General features: G+C 31.7%; 1 protein-coding gene across 1 annotated transcript in view; it reads left to right on the forward strand.

Moving 5' to 3' along the window:
* Nucleotides 1-18,636, forward strand: part of MTA2_4 (Metastasis-associated protein mta2) — a 32,118-nt gene extending 13,482 nt beyond the window's left edge. The window contains exons 4-12 of the mRNA XM_012938206.2: nt 435-626; nt 1,325-1,504; nt 2,512-2,784; nt 4,462-4,788; nt 6,711-6,827; nt 11,434-11,576; nt 13,459-13,843; nt 15,786-16,318; nt 17,631-18,636. Coding sequence (XP_012793660.2) covers nt 435-626; nt 1,325-1,504; nt 2,512-2,784; nt 4,462-4,788; nt 6,711-6,827; nt 11,434-11,576; nt 13,459-13,843; nt 15,786-16,318; nt 17,631-17,633 — 2,153 coding nt within the window. The 3' untranslated portion in view covers nt 17,634-18,636. The remainder of the gene's footprint in view (nt 1-434; nt 627-1,324; nt 1,505-2,511; nt 2,785-4,461; nt 4,789-6,710; nt 6,828-11,433; nt 11,577-13,458; nt 13,844-15,785; nt 16,319-17,630) is intronic.
* Nucleotides 18,637-18,902: the final 266 nt, after the last annotated feature.

The raw sequence follows: 18,902 nt of genomic DNA on the forward strand, positions 1-18,902 counted from the left end.
GTAACTATAATTTGTGAGTAACTGAGAGATGGTTCGTCTTTATCGTATAAAACAGTAGGAAAACATTAGTTGTAGTGTTGAGTAAAATTTTCAGATATATTTCTTGAAAAGGGAAAACGAGTGATAAAAACCCAATTCCATAAAACAGATATCCAACATTTCTGCATTGGTAAATTGCCTCAAGGCACACAAATAGTGTTGTATCAAGTTTAAAAGTTAAGTTGTTTCCCCTACGTACAGACATTCCAGATTTATTGTTTAGAGATATTGAGCGTAGATTGAATTACACTTTTGAAATCATTTGGCTGTTTATTTCTATCAATGATAGTAATGACAGTAATGTGAAAAATATCTTTTTATGTTCACTGCTTGTACATGTATATGTATACAGTTTAGCTTTGTATTGTCATTTCATCTTATATTTTCTAATATAGATGGCAGTGATGATGATTATGATGAAGAATGTACAAATGAAATAGTCAATTCAAATAATAATGATAATAACTCCAAAGAAGGCTTAAAACGCTCTAATACTGTAATCACCGAACAACAAAAGCATCAGTTAAAACATCGAGAATTGTTTCTTTCACGACAAGTTGAATGTCTACCAGCTACGCATATTAGGGGTAACATATTATTGGAGTATTTTAATTATATTTGCATTTTTTTAATATATCCATTGTTTTCTTTTTCTGTTTGTTATTCAGTATAAAAATTTCTTTCTTGTCAGTTTCATTCTTTCTTCAAGTGTGTTAGGATTTTGAAACTTACCATTGAATTACTACCACATATTAGATGATTCAAACAGTCACCAATATATTCTAACACATAGGATATAATTCGTATTACTATTCATTTGTATTAGGTATACTTTATTACTCAGTAGCTTGTAACATGTTCTTCAGCTCAATTTATTGTATGTTGTATATTTAGATGAACTTTTGTGCTCATCAAAATTTATCAATAATCTTGACGAATCTCAATTTTTCCTGTAAAATTTCTAACTTTTCAAGTCAAAACTCCTATATTATTATTATCATCGAATTAATCTGATCGTCTATTGATATTATGTAAGAATGTGAAACGTGAAAACACTTTTAGTAAGATGAAATTCAACGGGATATTCTTGTTGATCTATGATTATGAAGAGTTTATATATCTGTTTTATTACTGTCCTTTCATCTTTTAATTTATTAAATTGAACACCAGGAAATACATTGTTTGGGGGTCTTCAAGTTTATTTATATGACAGTGTTTTGATTAATAGATCATATTAGGTCTAGTTTAATGCTCCTCATAAACTTATTATTTATATTTTATCCAGGCAAATGCTCGGTTACACTACACAATGATGCAGAACCATTGACAAATTACCTAGCCAGAGATGAGGCATTTTATTATAAACTTATATATGATCCTAATTTAAAGACTCTTCAAGAAGATAGAGGTTCAATGAGAATTGGATCAGATTATCAGTCTGAGATACAATGCTTACTAAAATCAAGTAAATTGCTTTCCAACTATATTGGTTGCTTATTGATTGGTTTATTTATTGCAGCTTTTCATTCACTTATAGTTTCGTTGTTTTCATAATCCAGCATAACTTTCACATTATTGTTATTTCACTTCTTAAAATGATGAGTAACATTCTTATTATGTTTGCAAATATTAAAATTTGATGCTTAAGTTATATATATATATATATATATATATCCCGTTGTTACCTCCTCCGATTGCCGTGAATAATGACTGATATTCGAGGACTATGCTTATTGTTGTTCAATTCAAATTACCGACTCCTACGTTGTTGCTAGTATACTGTATCAGCTGACTTCTCAAATCTATTTATTAACAGCTAAATTTCTCCCTACTAGCTACCGCGCTATTTCTGATGATATCAATTTCAGTGGTAAAAACGTTAAAGTGATAAGAAATCTCGACTACTAACTCACTAATCTCTTATCTACTGTTTTTTTCCTCATTTAATGTATTAAAATGTTAACACTACTTGAAATTTGATTGAAATGAAGTCGAGTTCAGTCGTTCAGTCCTGATTATTTTTGTTGTTTTCAGCGATATAGGTTGCTATTATATGGAACCTTATGGGATACCCTACAGTGTACGTCTTTTGTCACGTACCTTTGAAACAAAAATTCAATTTTTCAAATAATCTTGAAATTATATAACAATAACAAATGATGACGTTTTCAGTGTTGAGAAAAGGCTTGATTTGAATGGTTCTGTGTAAGACGTCATTGGAAATTGATATAACTGTCAACTTAGTTGTGTGTAGTCCAGAAAGTCACTAAAGAAAAAAAACTAAGTATTCTGAAATAATAAACTCGGAAAAAGAACTTATACATCACTCTAGCATATTTATTTCCTTCAGATTGACTTTATTCTGTAATCAATGTACAACCATGTCTTAGAAAAGTGCTTGAAAATTGTATTCATCACTAAGAATTCTTTTATTAAATCCTAAATTCAAATTCATTTTTATGTTGATTGTAGAATCAGAAGATGTACGATTGACTGAAGTACATGAGGAGTTAGTTTGGTCCCCTTCCCATTCATTAACAGTTCAAGAGATCGATATGTTTTGTTTATTAGCCAAAGCCGTTGGCACATACGGTCGTGCACATGATACTTCATCATCTACTAGACAACCACTTCTACTGAGTGCTACAGCTTCAGCTGCACGTGATATAACTCGTCAACATGCGCATGATATACTTCATGAAGCCAACTACGACTTGAATAAAGCCATAAATCTTCTATTACCTGGTTAGTTTAATTTTATTTATTTCTTGTAATAAATATTATTTCATTACCTTCTATTTGGGCCTTGCAACAGCTACCTCGAAAGGGTTTTTGTTTTTTCCTTCCTATTTTGGCTTGTTTTCGTGACCCGATGCAAAGTTCATTAGGACTTCTCTCTTTCTTTTCTTTCTTTCTTTCTTTCTCTCTCTCTCTCTCTCTATATATATATATATATATATATATTCTTATATTTATCTGTGCATATGTATATGTGTTTAGATTCTATACTGACAAAGAAAAATCGATCGAGCTAAGGTGTCTAGCATCCTGTGGAGAATGGAATTCTATGCTTATATATGTATATTGTTGTTGAATAAAAAAAGATGAATGCTCATTAAGAATTACATGAATAAAATACATTACAGATTTATAAGCTTGACAATTCGAGGAACGATTCTCAAAATGGAATAAGTACGTATGATAGATATTTAATGTAAACGAAAGTGTATATAGCTGTTTATTATTTAATGTATGATTAGGATACTTTCATCAGTGAATTTTCAAACTGATGCTAAGTATTTAATTCGAGACCAAGTTTGAGGATAGTTTGCATTCAATGCTGCTAACAATTAGAAGAATTACTAATATCTTAGCAATAATGTACATACTGTAATTAACATACACCCAATCACTATCAAAGTACTCAAGTTTCATTATGACTACATTGTCTTTGATAAACTAGACGTTTATATTTATTATCTAGCATTTTTCAGTTGACATATTTCTTTTTACTTTCTAATTACTGATGCAGCGTAGTTTTATGTATTTCTACAAGTCAGTCATCTGATTAGGTCGTTAGTAGTAGTGTTTTTATTTTAAGTGATACAACTTTGATTGAGATTGTAGATATTATAAAGCTCTCTAGCTGAATAGCATTAACACTCAACTTCCAACTATTTGACTATAGATTCAAACTTTTAATCTAGATTCCTTATAGCAGAGTTACCTAGGATGTTTAAAGGTTGTACAAGTGTGACTCATAACTTAGTTTTGACATGCTACATTGTTATTATTATTACCTGTGGGTATCTTTCAGCATTATCGACTATAGCTAACTGACCCGATACAATTTGGCAGGCGCTAATTATAGATCAAACTGATATTGACTACTTTCTGGTAGCTGATAAATTTAAATAGCTTTGTTAAAAGATGAATATGAACTAAAGGATGGATAATGCTTCTAGTGCCTTTGTCTCTTCAAGAGTAATCATATCCCAGTAACATGTACACAATTAGTATGTTAAATGAAATCCTTTTTTTGCAAGTTGTTAGGCACTTATAGTTGAGGTGACACCTAGGACTGGTGTATATCGGTCCAAGTTGTTAGACCTTACCACAGCATACTATGCATCACTGACATTCGAAATCAGATATAAGTAATACATATAAATAGCGAAACTAATCGAAGAATGAAGAGAATTCGGTGACACAGAATTTAAGATTTAGAGGAGGATAGAAAATAACTTCAACTACAAATGATATCTATTCCACCAGCCCAAACCTAGAAGTTTGTATATTTTGACATGACTTTTTTATTAATGGAATAAAATGAGGTTGTCAAGTTACCAAGTTCTCGTTAAGCCGCCACTTCTCTTATAATCTTTATTATTAAAGAAAATTTTAATTAATATTTAATTTCAGGTGGTCAACCTATTATTTATCGTGATCAATTAGAAGATTGGTCTGCAAATGAAACAAATATATTTGAAGAAGCATTAGATAAATATTCGAAAGTATTCACAGATATACTTTCTAATTGCTTACCATGGAAAACTCATAAATCAATAGTTGAACTTTATTATTTTTGGAAAACTACAGATCGTTATGTTAGACAACGTCGAACTAAATTAGCTGCTCAGGAACATAAATTAAAACAAGTTTATATTCCAAATTATAATAAACCTAATCCAGCTGTATTATATCATAATACGGATAAAACAATTAATCGACCATGTGAAGGATGTGAATGTAAGTTAATTCGCTATTTTTTCTTCCTTTTCCTCAAAAAAAGAAAAACACTCGCTATTTCCTTGATAATTTTGAATTTGATTATTATCCTGAAGAAGTCTAGACAAATTTGTTGTATGAAACGTTGGAATTATTTAGATTTCAATCGCTGAAATTATTTCAAGTATAATTTTCACATATAATGGCTTCTCTATACTCGGCACCCAATTTCTGTCAAACTATTCGTTCTAATATTGATGAATATTCGTATAAATCTATTTTTATTTCATTCATATCTCTTAGTAGAATACATTTATCAATTAATTTAATTTGATGTTGTATTTCTAGTATTATACGATTAGAGTTTTAAAGTGATTCATTTTCTTGAGATATACACATAAAAATAGGGAAAATATCTATGAAAAAAGAATTAAACTAAATCGATAATCGTTTAGTTGTCAGGACTAATTATATTCCATGAAATGTACTTACTAAAGGTTGTCTGCGCTACATTTGTTTAATGATCTAAGTCTTCGTCATATCGTTAGTTCTTTGTCCTTCATATTTCCATCATACTGAGTTATGAGATTTCAGTGAGTTTGATAGGTTATTTGTTGAAGTTATCTACTGTCTCTGTTGTTCTTATTTACTATAAACTCCACTTTATTGCATATACGTATTTTTTCTTGTTATATGTTTGTCAGTTTTAGAAGAAACCTTTAAAATTCTAGTTTCAGTAACCATCAGTTTCTTTACCGAACTTCTTATAATTAGATGATCATCTTGTGCAAACAATTTTCACTACTAGATAAATACTTTTCTGATTTGGTATTCGAGGTTCATATTGTGACATATTTCCTGCTTTTAGTGGTTCTTTTTATTTTTCACATGTGTGACGTAATTTAAAATAGTATCGGTATTATATTTTCTTACTTCCTTGGTGTCTTCATATTAGGTGATTTCTGTCTTATTACCATAAACACGTGGATTATGTATCCGTTATGTATACACAAAATACACAAATCTCAGTGTGTAACTACTGTATTAGGAAGTTTCAATCGATTGAGTTCTAAATCTAAATTCACCTCAGTCACTTATGTTCAATATTAAAACATGTATACCATTTCTAAATTTTTAGATGATGTCTTCTATTTCAAATGCTGGGTACTTCATACGATACTGACATTTTGATCCCATTAGTTTGATTGGTTTTAACTGATTCTGTGATTGCATAGACTACCAATTCCTAACAGATTTAAATAACCAACCACACCATTGTTCTACATACTTACCTTAAGATAAATGGGCAGCATATCTTTTCGCTTCAGATGCTGAGTATGCCAATTGGTTCTATTTTTACACAGTGATAAAGTTTGTTCTTTCCAGTAACTTCCTCAAGTTGTATGTGCAAAGCAAAAGCCTACACATCTTTCTTAGATTTTTTCTCATTGTATTAACTGTTTTGGTTTTCTTGACTTTTGAGGCTCACATTTCTTGTATATTGTCTACTTAGACATGTGGTTCAACTTGTTAACTATTGCATTTTGCTTAAGATTTTTATAAAGTTCCGATGTCCATCATTTTCTTCTGCAAGCGAGTGAATATAATCTCACTGGGTTGTAAATTGATTGACATGATTTGATTATTTGTATATAGATAGATAAACTGACTAACAATTGTCTAATCACGATCCCATCTTTTAGATATATTTCCACTTTTATTCGCTGAGAAATTGAAGTGGTTTTTTTATACTGCACCAAAAAATTACTTAACATTAAGTTTTCATATATTTTCAAATCGCTTTATGAAAATCTCTTCATTTTAAGAATAAATTCATCATTTTATCGAGAATTTCATATTCGTAAAGTAACTAACTACTTGATATGTTTGTTTATATCCATAGTTGTCTTATGAGAGCATTTGTTTTCATTTATTAACTAAAGCATTAAATTCCCCTCAATGGTATGCATGGGGTCCATCGAATGCTAACTCTCGTCTATGTACTGATTGTTGGTCTTATTGGAAACGTTATGGTGGTTTGAAAAGTATCGAATCTAAAGGTAATTTATTTAATTTGATATATATATAATACGTTATATAATCATGTTGCGGGTTATCATAGATATTGATTTATTTGTTTATCTTATTATTTTTTAAAGAACGTGACAAAGGAGAATTATCATCAGCATCATCACATGATACAATATTAACTTCATTTGACTATCCATTTATTCGTTATACGTGTTGTCTTATTTGAAGCAGATATTTAGTGTTTATCGAAAGGTTACATATATTGATGTAATATTGTCTTAACTTCATGTATGTTGTATTTTTCTCTTAAAAATATGACGATTTACCTTATAAGTTGCCACTACTATCATTACGAACACATATCATCGGCTACATAACAACTAAGTGTAAAAAGTCATTGAGATGTTGTTTCATTTCTCTTTATCCAAAGTCAAAAAATTAATGGTTAGTGGATTTGTAATCGTTTTTGCCCTGTGATGTACGGTGTCCAATTTTGATATTAATATAGAATCTACTTATATATGAGCCCGATCGGCTGGACGAAGGAAAAGGTTGAAAGGGAAAAGCAAGTCTATTGACTAAACCAGTCGGAAATGTGTATATATGTATTCATACATATGTCCGTTAGAAAATTAAGCCACTGATTGTGTATGTTTCATTCCGTAAAAATCCGAGTCATCTCTTGGCTAATCAATCAGGTGCACTTATTATTTGACGGATAGGTCTGGCATCTTGGATTCATCTTAAGAGATTAGAGAAGGGATATTGATCCGTTCCAAAGAACTTCAAAGTGTATGTTGTAAATGGTTTATACTTTTTGTTAGTATTAAACTAAGCCGAAATCGCCAAGTAGCCTCTAATTTTCAGCTGTTTATTGACTATTATTTACTTTCCTTATTGTGATTTTTTTGCCTAAGTTATTTACTTCTCTTCTTTATGGAGTAAAACTAAAATGAGTCAACTATCATGTATTTTTTATATAAATATCATTCCATCTATGATCTTGAAGAGAGCAGAAATAAAAATCTGAATAGTCTACGTATAAATTCACTCCATTTCATAAGATTCTCATCAGCCGCTTTCAATCTGGAATATTTTAAAATCAAATTTATCATAGAAGTTAGCATACCTAAGGAAACGAAGCTTATTACAAGTGAATGTGTATTATCAAGATGAAGCGAAAATTCCATTAGGTTTTCTCAAAATTGAGAATTTTGTTATTTTTCTTTTGTCTTTTCGACTGTTCTCTCTCACAATTGTTTTTATTAATATTACTTCTATTACTAGTGATTTTGTTATTTATATTGCTAGACATCATTCATTCCATTTCAACTGTATACTTAATTGATACACTTTATCCACTACCACCGGATATCTGATTAATTTACACACGTTTACCTTTCATCTTGTCAATTTCTTTTAAAGCTTTAGTTTCGGAACTATCTTATGATTTCTCTGTATTCCACAAATTTTTCCCTTATTTTCGAATCATATTTTCTATCCCTAATATTTTCTACAACAACTAATACTGTTATTACATCTACTGTCTTGCCATTTGTGCTGGTAATTTCATTTATTTGTGCAGAATTTATGTGGCAACTCGGATTGATTTATATTTATGCCCTAGATTCTACATTGTTTATAACTGAATAAACTGAATCGATTTCCTCTTTCATTATCACAGTTTATACTCATGCTTCAAGTTGTTTGTGTGGTTTACTAACCGCTTAAAGTCTTGAATAGCTATTCAGTTGTAAAATGCTTAGTACTGATAAATAATAATAAACAATAATAATTGTTTATCAATTAATTTATTTAAACACATAAACATTGGCACAAGCAGACACCAAATATATTCTCACCATACTTCGTCATTCGATATGTGCGAGCTGGTCTGGAACACCGTCCGGGTGCTCGAACCGAAGCAGGTGGTTCTCCTAGGAAGCCACTCCGAGCCTTTGATCTAGAGGTCTAATCCACAAGGCAGTGGAGCAACCTTACGAGATGCGGTCCCATGGTAGTCGATAACCAACAATGGGTTCATACATCATTTGTTCCCTCAGGATCCTGTAGCCAATGTGTATCATTAGTTTGGAATCGGAATTTTTCAACTCCCCTAGATGGATCTTCCGTACCCACTAACCCGATTAAGGCGCTGGACATTCGCTTTTCGTCCTCCCAATTTGTTATATAACGCCACAGCGAGAAGGCTCTGAGTAGTACTTCCTTGGACCCTCCTCAACCTCAAACGTATCAGGACATTTGATATTCTGTTGGTCCTTATTCAAGTAGTTCAAAATAATTCTTATTCATATGATGATTGGCACCTTGATCGTCTAGAACATTTTCTTGTCAAGTATAAAACTATCATATGTCTATTTTTGCTGTTGGTTACTGGTCATTATTATTATTATTGCGATCCTTCAACAACTTATACATACATCTTATGCAGTCGGAGTCTCACTGAAATTAGCCATTCTTGTAGTATTTTATGTTTGCATAGCTAATCGATAAATACAATGATAGCAAAATCTGTTTGACATTTGCGGCCATATTTGTGTCAGATTTTTATAATCAATAAGTTTGTATGCATATGCATATATATATATTGATTTTGTCAAAACAATATATATATATATATATTGTTCCATATTGTTCCATATCTCACTCGTATTCAATCACCGTAACTTTTTTCTTAGTGTATCACACTTCTTACGAATGAATTTTCATTACTAATATCCTGTATTCATTATATTTTGTTTGTTCTAATAACTCGTCATTATTTAATTAGTTATTGCCTGTTTTTATTCCTTTCTCTCCCTGTCTTTCTCTGTATAGCATCTGTTTATAGTGTTTTAATGTTTGTTACCCATCAAAATGTCAATAATGATAAAGTCCTTTAATACGATTTGGTAATTTATTCTTTATTAATCAGTTGAACTGAATTGATCATAGACTGTCATCAAATAGCAGTCTTTTTGTACATAAATATCACTACTCACTAGAATGTTGCGATATTTATGTCACTTATGTAGTCGATCGGTACGATACAAGTAGAAGCAATTATCCACCCTAGTTTACTATACAAGTGTGTGACGATTATCAGTACCAGAGGAAAGTTTAAAATCGTGAGTATTCAATCACTGATACCTTCGAATCGTATCCGTTTATACTCGATCTACTGAGAAAATGATTTAAGTACTGGAATTCGGGATTTAAGTACTAGGTCCAAATTGTGAATCTTTGTTTAATGAAAAGTAGATGGAAACATGGATACTGCTTTGCACTTTTGTTTTACTAAATATGTTAAAAAGAATAAATGTTTAATATTTAATTCAGTATTAGACATAGAAACCGTTCAGTGTCACTGTAATATCAAATGATTATGATTTTTTGCAGTTGTCCTACTGATACTCAAAAATAATAATGTACCAAATTCACTAGGTTACTGAAATCATTTAACATACTAAGTGCATATCAAAAGCTTAATTGAACAAAATATGAACCATGTCTATGAAGCATTACTATCGTAATCGTATCACAGAAAATAAAGACAGAATTGTCTTGGCAACATATATATATATATATATATATATATATATATATATATATATATATATATAATACGATCGATATTCCGGAAATGATTCTTGTCGTGTTTCAACAATGCCGTAGTATCCGTTGTTGTTTTTGGCTTTGAAATATTGTGAAGTATTTGAAATTACAATAAGATATTCATCTGAATTATACACTTTCAGCACTCACATCCTATCCAATTATAACACAAACACATTTCTTGTTTCTTTTCAAAATCTACTTTTTATCATTCGTTAAATCGGGGCTCTTTATAGCTGTTTTGAGGCTACATGTGTCTTGTAGATACTGATATGACTTGATCCGTTTGACTACGATAATTTTTGTGTTTCAAGGTTGATGTATCAATATTTCCAGGAAAAGTTCTTTTTTACTTAGATCTTTTTTTTCCTAAAAAGTTTACCATCCTTTTGATTATATCATCCAAGTTGTTTATTTTAATGAAACAAATTGTGACCTATAGTGTGAACTGTATATTTTTGGATGACTTTCGCTTTGTTTTCTGACATCCAATATAGAGTTCTTTACTGTATTATACTGTAGAGAAATTCAGTCATGCACAACAGAGAACCTGGTACGTATATGCATCGATCCAAGCTGACAAACTACATTAGCGCAGCTAAATGAAATGATCAAAGCATATCTCAGAGTAGTAAATGTAGTAACAGTATTAGCGGTAATATGAAATATTAGACGTAGAAGATATGATTGAAGAAGAAAATATGGATTCATGAAATAAAAATAAAATGGTACTTTAGCAACTTAGGATCTAAGGGAAGACGAAAGCTGAATGCACTAGGAGGGCTATTGTGAACTATCCTGAACCATGTCACCCAAAACCTCTAACCATCGGTTGCGATAGTCACAAGGATTTCAATAAGGTAGTTTACACCTACCAACATATCTCAGTCTAAGAGTCAGCGGCTTCATGGACTGATGTAATGTTTTGATTTGACCACTCCTAACATTCCCAAACAAATCGTCTAATAATAATCGTAAATATCATTTCCTAACTTTTCTCTGACATTATTCTATTTTTAGAGCGTCCTACTACAACCTTACGCACTCAGCAACAGTTAAACAATTCAACAGTTGAAACTAATTCAAAATCTGGTGGTCCTATTAACATTACCGGATCAGTGAATCATCAATTCAAATCTCATTCTATTGGCTTATCAAGTGGAGTGAGTGATATAGGCTTTTTGTTAAACATTTAAAAAATTATCCTGACATACTTTGTAATCAATTAATTTTATTCAATAATAGTTTGTAATTGTACTACTGAGAGAATTATAATAAGTATTCTGATGAGTTATAACTAAATAACTACGTGAATATAGCCATTTTTTAGTAATATAGTAATTTTCTTTTACCATTTATTTACAATTATTAATTTAATAAATGGATCAATGTTAGACCACCATTGAAAATCTGGATGCTCTGGATGGCCGTTTCGTCCTAGTATGGGACTTCTTTAACATTGATCCATTCATGATATCAGTCTAAGCTCAACAATCTCCACAACCCTTTACTGATAATTATTAATTTGTTTACTTGAACCTTTACCTAATTGCCCTGTATTAATTTCCATACAAATTGTCTTGACAAGTATATGTGTGACCAGATTGTTCGAAATGTATAGCGCAAATACGTCACATTTTTCAGATCAACGTCGTCTTCTCATTGTTCTATTGAAATTTATAAAAGAGACTATTTGCTTTTAATAGCTACATTTATTGAGCTGTAAACTTTGCATATTTTGGGATAATATAAAAATAGTGACTTTATTCAACTATCACAAACCATCAGTCTTGAAAAGCACTGAACAAAACCCTCCATGTCAAACTAATACTATTAAAATGTAGTTTGCTTTGTGAGTTGTATATCTGAAGTTAGATTCTTATCAAATGGTGTTATATTTATTCAAAGCATTTCTGTTGTTAGTCACCATTGATTTATGTTTTCATTGTTACTCTTTTCGATATATATAGTCAGCTACAACGTAGGACCAGGCACATATATGCATCGGTCCAAGTTGCCACACCTCATTAGCACAACAAGATGAACACCTAATTCATAGAAGCATTTACTTCAATGTTAGTAATATATAAAAGAAAGATTGTGTATATGGAAGAAATAAATAGTTCATAGAAATAAACGTATAAAGTAATTTTAATCTCACAGTTTAAGGGAAGACAAAGCGTGTATACACCGACGCCATTGTGATCGATTCTGAGCCATGTCATCTATTACTTATATTTTCATAGCAAAAATATTCAAATGGTTAATAAAGATTTCTAGTTAAAAGTAAACAAATTATTCTCATTTGAACGAAAATCGTCTATTATACATAAGTTTGAAAAAGTCATCTGTATTTTATTGTATTACGGAGAAAACAAGACAATGAATCTGTCGTAATCGTAGAGAAAATCAGTTGTTTTATTTCACTTCACGATACTTCACTTATGCACTCAAACAACTTTATATGTAAACTTCTCGTTTATTTATGAGAATCGAAACAGAGGTAAACAGAATTTGCAGCTACAATCTATCCACCTACTGAACTAAACTACTTAATTAATGTATGATACCTATTTAAGCTCTTTAACTTATCTCTTTTTTTCGTACCCCTATCGCTTTTAACAATTTGTTATCACAGTCATCATCACATGAGTGATTAATATGAAACCCCCTCTTTCTCTTTAACACATATATACATAGTTATTCATGTACATTCAATTCTTATGTGGCCAGTAGTGTTATCATACCTGTCAGTCACACTCAATTTATATGTATGTGTATCTATATGTATGTGTCCGTGTTTGTGTGCTTGTCTGTCTGTTTATATATCTATAATTTTTCTCCAGTGTCGTCAGCAGAATTATCAGTTTGAACTTCCATAAGTACCAAGTCTCATGTCGCGAAAGTACTTGTGTACATGAATATTCATCAAAACTTAGACACTTATTTTCACTAGTCTTCACTTAACTGTCATAGTTTTAAATTATTGCCTCACTTCTTCATTTCTTATGAGTTGTTTTTTCTACACTTTTGCTACTATTTCAGGCTTTAGATGGTGGTGACATTGATACATATACAAATGACCATCATCATAATAATACGTCTGCTACAAACATGACTAATAATGCTAATCTTTCCGCTGCTAATAGTAAATTAATTGATGGATCTGGATTCTTCGGTACTTTAATCGGTACCCCAAGAGGAACGCAATGCTTTAGAACTCCGTCCATTATACGTCTAGCACGCATACTTTGTCCAAATCTTGTTCAACCTCTACGTTTAGCTCGACATCCTGGTGGAGTACCAGAAATTTTCTCATCTAAGCAACAAGTCCAACATGAAAGCGAATGCAATGAATCTAATCTAACAGGGATGGATAATTTGTCTGAATCTAATATGATGTTGATGTACGCAACACTGAAGGCTGCTGGTCAGTAATTGTGATGATAATCGTAATATTACTAATAATCAAATGATATTTTTTTCAGTCTCTGTACTTTACTGTCATTTGTACTAAATATTTGTACTCATAGCAGCATACTTTGATAAGACTTCAGCATCTGTTTGTATGTGTCCATGTTAATCAACTCAAGATCTTACTTATTCCTGTTACTCATCGTGGAGGAGCATAGTCCACCCACCAGGATTCCCCACCCAACTCTGTCCTGGGCTCTTCCAGTTTTTTCCAAGAGCTATTCATTCATCCAATACCCGATTCAAAGTGTTCTTTCGTCCTCTTTTCCTTTTGACTCCACGATTCCAAGCATGTTAGGGTATGCCTCATAATGCAGTTTAATGGTTTTCGCAACGATTGTCGTAACCAACTCCAACGTCTTTTCCTAATTTCCTCTTCATCTGGAAGCTGATTTTTCCTCTATCCCAGCAGGTTGTTGGTATGTTATCCGGCCAACGGACATAGAGTACCTTGTGTAGATAATTGTTTATAAATATCTGCACCTTTTTTGATAATGTTTGTAATAGTTCATTAAGTTTCAGCTCCGTTCAGTAGGAATGTTTGGACGTTCGTATTGAAGATTCTGACTTCGCTGTTGGTTGATAGTTGTTCTAAGTTTCACATATTCTTTAAATGTAGGATAGCTGCCTTTGCGAATCCTTGCCTTTACATCTGCATCAGATCCTCCTTGTTTATCAACGTGAAAGTTCCCACCGCCTTCCAGAGTTTCTCGATCAAATGTGATTGGTTAGGTGTTCTTCGCGTTGTACTTGAGGATCTTGCTTTTCGCCTTGTGTATATCGAGGCTGCTGCCACACTGGTTGTCTTGACCTACATCTCTTGGTGTGTGTGTGGTAGAAGAACTAGGTCACCTGACAAGTTCGAATTGTCTAGTTGCATGCATGCTGTCAACTGTATTCCGTAAATCCCGCCAGATGTGCAGGTCTTCATAATTCAGTCAACCACCAGAAGAAAAAGAAAGGACGACCGAAAGCAGCCTTGTCTGACTCCGGTCCTCACTTGTAATGTATATGACAGTTGTCCTCTATACATCTTAGTTGATTTATAGTGGCGAATTCCATTCATTTTATTGTTCAGCAATGATCCACAGTGTCACAATTTGGCCCGTACATGACCTATCCTTACGGAATCCGGCCTTTTGATCTCGAAGTTGGGTGTCTTCTTAATCTTTCATCCGGTACTTCAACACTGTTGAAAACTTTTCCTGGTCATATTTTTTCAAACGTGTCTGCTCATAATCTAAAATATCGCTGAAATCTATTCATCGCCCGGCACTTATCTTCCTATTACCAGTATGATATTTGTAAATCAATTAGTTACATAATATATGTTAGGTTCCCGTGCGGTTTACTGTTGAAATTTCTGCTAAGTCACAATACTTTGTGCTTATTTTTATTTATCACATTTGTCCTGAATTCATTGTTTTGAAAAAAATTAGTCGGCAAGGACTTCTTTTGTTTATCACGTAGATCGTCCTAACTTCTATTTTTGTAATAAAAGTTGAAAGAAATTGTTTAGGATCATCACTTTTTTGTAGTCCTTATTTTTTATTTGTCGTGTTTACCTACTTATTAGTAGTTAAATAGTGCCTATGTATTTTAATTACCTCCCACGTTGTACTTAACAAAGTATTTTTAATCCTTATGTTACAAATCAATCACTTTCGTGCGTGTCTAATACAGTAAAATTATCTTCGCTAGAAAGATTAAGATCTTATTGATATGGCTACTAAGTCTTTATATAGCATATCATCTACTGGATAGTTCTCACTTTACTGATTGTTCTCTAACACGTGACGTCCGGAATATACTTTTTAGAAGATTAATCTTTCATTGTTACCTTACAACATGTGAATCATCACTAAGCTTTCACTTTTTATACATTTTTCTAACTTTAGCCCAGCCGATAATAGCACGTATACACGATCCATCAATTTTATTGACTCGACCACGGAGAGCACGACGCTTAAATGATGTGATTGATTCAATGGCTTCACGTAAAGGTATTGTGTTTCAGCCATTAGATCTATCATCAACTTTAAAGTTATCAGTTGCAAATGGTCCTGTCTACGATCGTAAACGTCCTCATTCACCTGTCTCTATAAATGCACCATCTTCAAAAAAATTACATGAAACTGACGATAAAGTAAATAAGAGTAAAAACTCGTCAATGTTGACAGAAAATACCACAAGTGAAAAATGCTTAACTAATGGAAAGAGTACGGCATCTGTTATGGGCACTAGTCCGTTTATTACTAAGTCCGATTGTTCTTTTTCATCCGCCTCCACTGCTGTTTCATCCAGGCCAAAAAAAACAGCATTAACAACTGATCCTAGTTTAATTAATCAGAATTTAATTTTAACTAGTAATGGAATTTCTACTGATGACAGAACAACAATCATATCGAAATTTGAATCGGAGCTAATTCAGGTGTGTTATTTTTTCATTGATTTATTCAGAAAATATATGTTTGATGCTTTAAATTTTTAAGAATAAGAAGCAGTCTCGGAATATACCTTTATTCTAAGTTTTTTCGGTATAAACTTGTGGCTGGCTAAACTCTACCTGTTTTCCTTTGCCATTAAAATATTAGTTTATTGTTGAAAATAGATGATTACAGCCTTTATTAGTCATTTGAATGGTCATAATTTGATGTCATTCAAACAATATGATACTTGGTTATTTACGCTTTATTTGAGTATCTAGCCTAGCTTAGGCCTTTATTCGGTCTGATGTATTCAATGACAAATGATCTTATGCTTTCTATGTCAATTGTCCTTCGTATTTTCCTTGGACCTTTGAACAAATTATAAAATTCAACAGAGCATTGGCATGGAAACGTAGCACATTTTATTAAATACCAAAGTTGACTTCACAAGCCAAATGTTCGTGTTGTTTTTCGTAGAACTGGACCGTTACCGTGTTATTGATAACATTGTTAACTACTATCCGTGTTCTCACACCTCGTTTGTCTGATAATTGAGATTCAGCATGTGGCCTCTTTTCTTCGTCCAAGTTTCCTCCATTTATCTCTGAATTCAATACATAAAGCATTCGTACTAGATACACATCCTGAAATATTGGTACCAATTAAAATATATTGACTAGCAATTATCTATTCAAAAGCTATATATCTTCACTCAAGATTGGTATTCTTCCCTAAAATTACTCTCTGGGTTACTGTTGATTAGATTATTCAACAATCAATTGACTTTTTTCTGTAAATGGTCATACTTGAGTGCATATTAGCTTGATTCGAAGCATAATCAGAATTCTAGTAATAGAACTTTTGGGTGGTCAGAAAGTGTTTAGTTAACTGTACAAACACCTATCTAACCTTTTACCTTGCCAAATAACGGTATGCTTTACACAGATATTGGTCACCCAATGATATACTTACAACTTATCACAATCAGAAGCAATTAAGATCTATGGTGTAGTCCTTATATTTCACTGTTATACTGGGACAGTAGCCAGCCTTGATCTTATCGTTATCTTTTAGTCAAATAAAGAACCAAAATTTCCGATTAGTACAGCGTTTCTAGATACGTATAATAATTTTGAATCTTAACCATTAATGGTATTTAGGATATTATTTCTATTTGTTTCTACAGTGCTTAACTTTTGATAATGTTTCTTTTCTAAACAAATAATTTAAATTATTGTTCGTCTTCATATTTATCAAACTGAATTTCTGCTTGTAGAATGCCTAATATTATTATCTCTCTGTTTTTTTTAACAGTAACTCCACCAGGGTCAAAGAATGTATCCGAATCAAATTTACTTAACTAATCGACAGTTCCCTGTCAAACCAATGTAAACTTGTGTGTTGCTCTTTCTTCCTATCCCCTCTCCAACTCCACTTCTTTTTATGGCCACTTCTCTTTGAGAAGAGTTGTTTGGCGTAACCGATACTCTCTTATGCACTTGTGTTTTGTTTTCTTTTTCCGTGTTATCAGTGTTATTAATAATAACTAGCCACGTCTAAAATGATGAATGGTAAAAAAGGTACTAATCTCCTATTTTTCCTAATGCCTTTTGTCTTCTCATTTGTATTTGTGAATCTTTATAGTCTTAATTTTGTGGACTGAGGTTCTGTATTTTTATGTTATTATTATTGTTATTATTATCACACTATCATTATTGTTATTATATTATTATTACTATATTCACTGTTTCGTAATTTCACTTCCCTAAAACACTACATGCTTTTGTATTGATAAAAAGTTATTCATACACTTCGCCGTACCCATGACTTTATTCCAACAAATGCTTTTTTGTGCGCGAGTGAATGATTTACCAGCTATTAATATTGAATGCCTGTCCTTGATACGTTTTTTGTATGCCAACTATGATATTAAAGAGTTGTAATTGTAGTCTATTTTATCTGACAGTTTCTTTGTCTTAAATAAACTACTAATTGTTAATATTTTTTTTCAAGAAAGTGAAATTTTACCACGCAGAACTAAACGAAAATTTCCACACACACACCTTACAATTTTTTTATGCTTAGTGTTGACAATTCACTAAATTTTGTAAACAGACGTTGTGTACTATGGAATGTTGTAGTGATTTTAAACCGTTTGTCTCAATTGGGAATGAATATCTTCATTTGTCCATTGTATCTAAGCATTTCACTTACGCACATCCACCTTTATTGCACTGTATTGTGTTTTTTTTTTCAAATACAGGCTTATCCTATAGATATTTCTTTCTAATAGCCCATATTTCAAGTGATACTTTATTGTTAAGTTTTCGGTTGATAAGTTATGCTTTCAGTAAGTTTTGCTTTGCGTTAAGAGTGAATAGCGTCTATAAGATAGAAATGCACAAAGATTCTTTGTGAAACTAAATCCTATTTCATTCCACTTTCGATTAGTTGCACTATTCATTTCAGGAACTCTAATGATTATCATAATTTTATTCAGAACTAAAAATCTGATTTATTTTTCTTAGTACAATAAAGCATTATGATTCAGTCGAAATGATGGAATTTGAGTAGTATGAAATATCA

The sequence above is a fragment of the Schistosoma haematobium genome, chromosome 1, assembly GCF_000699445.3.
Source record: "Schistosoma haematobium chromosome 1, whole genome shotgun sequence".
Classification (NCBI taxonomy): domain Eukaryota; kingdom Metazoa; phylum Platyhelminthes; class Trematoda; order Strigeidida; family Schistosomatidae; genus Schistosoma; species Schistosoma haematobium.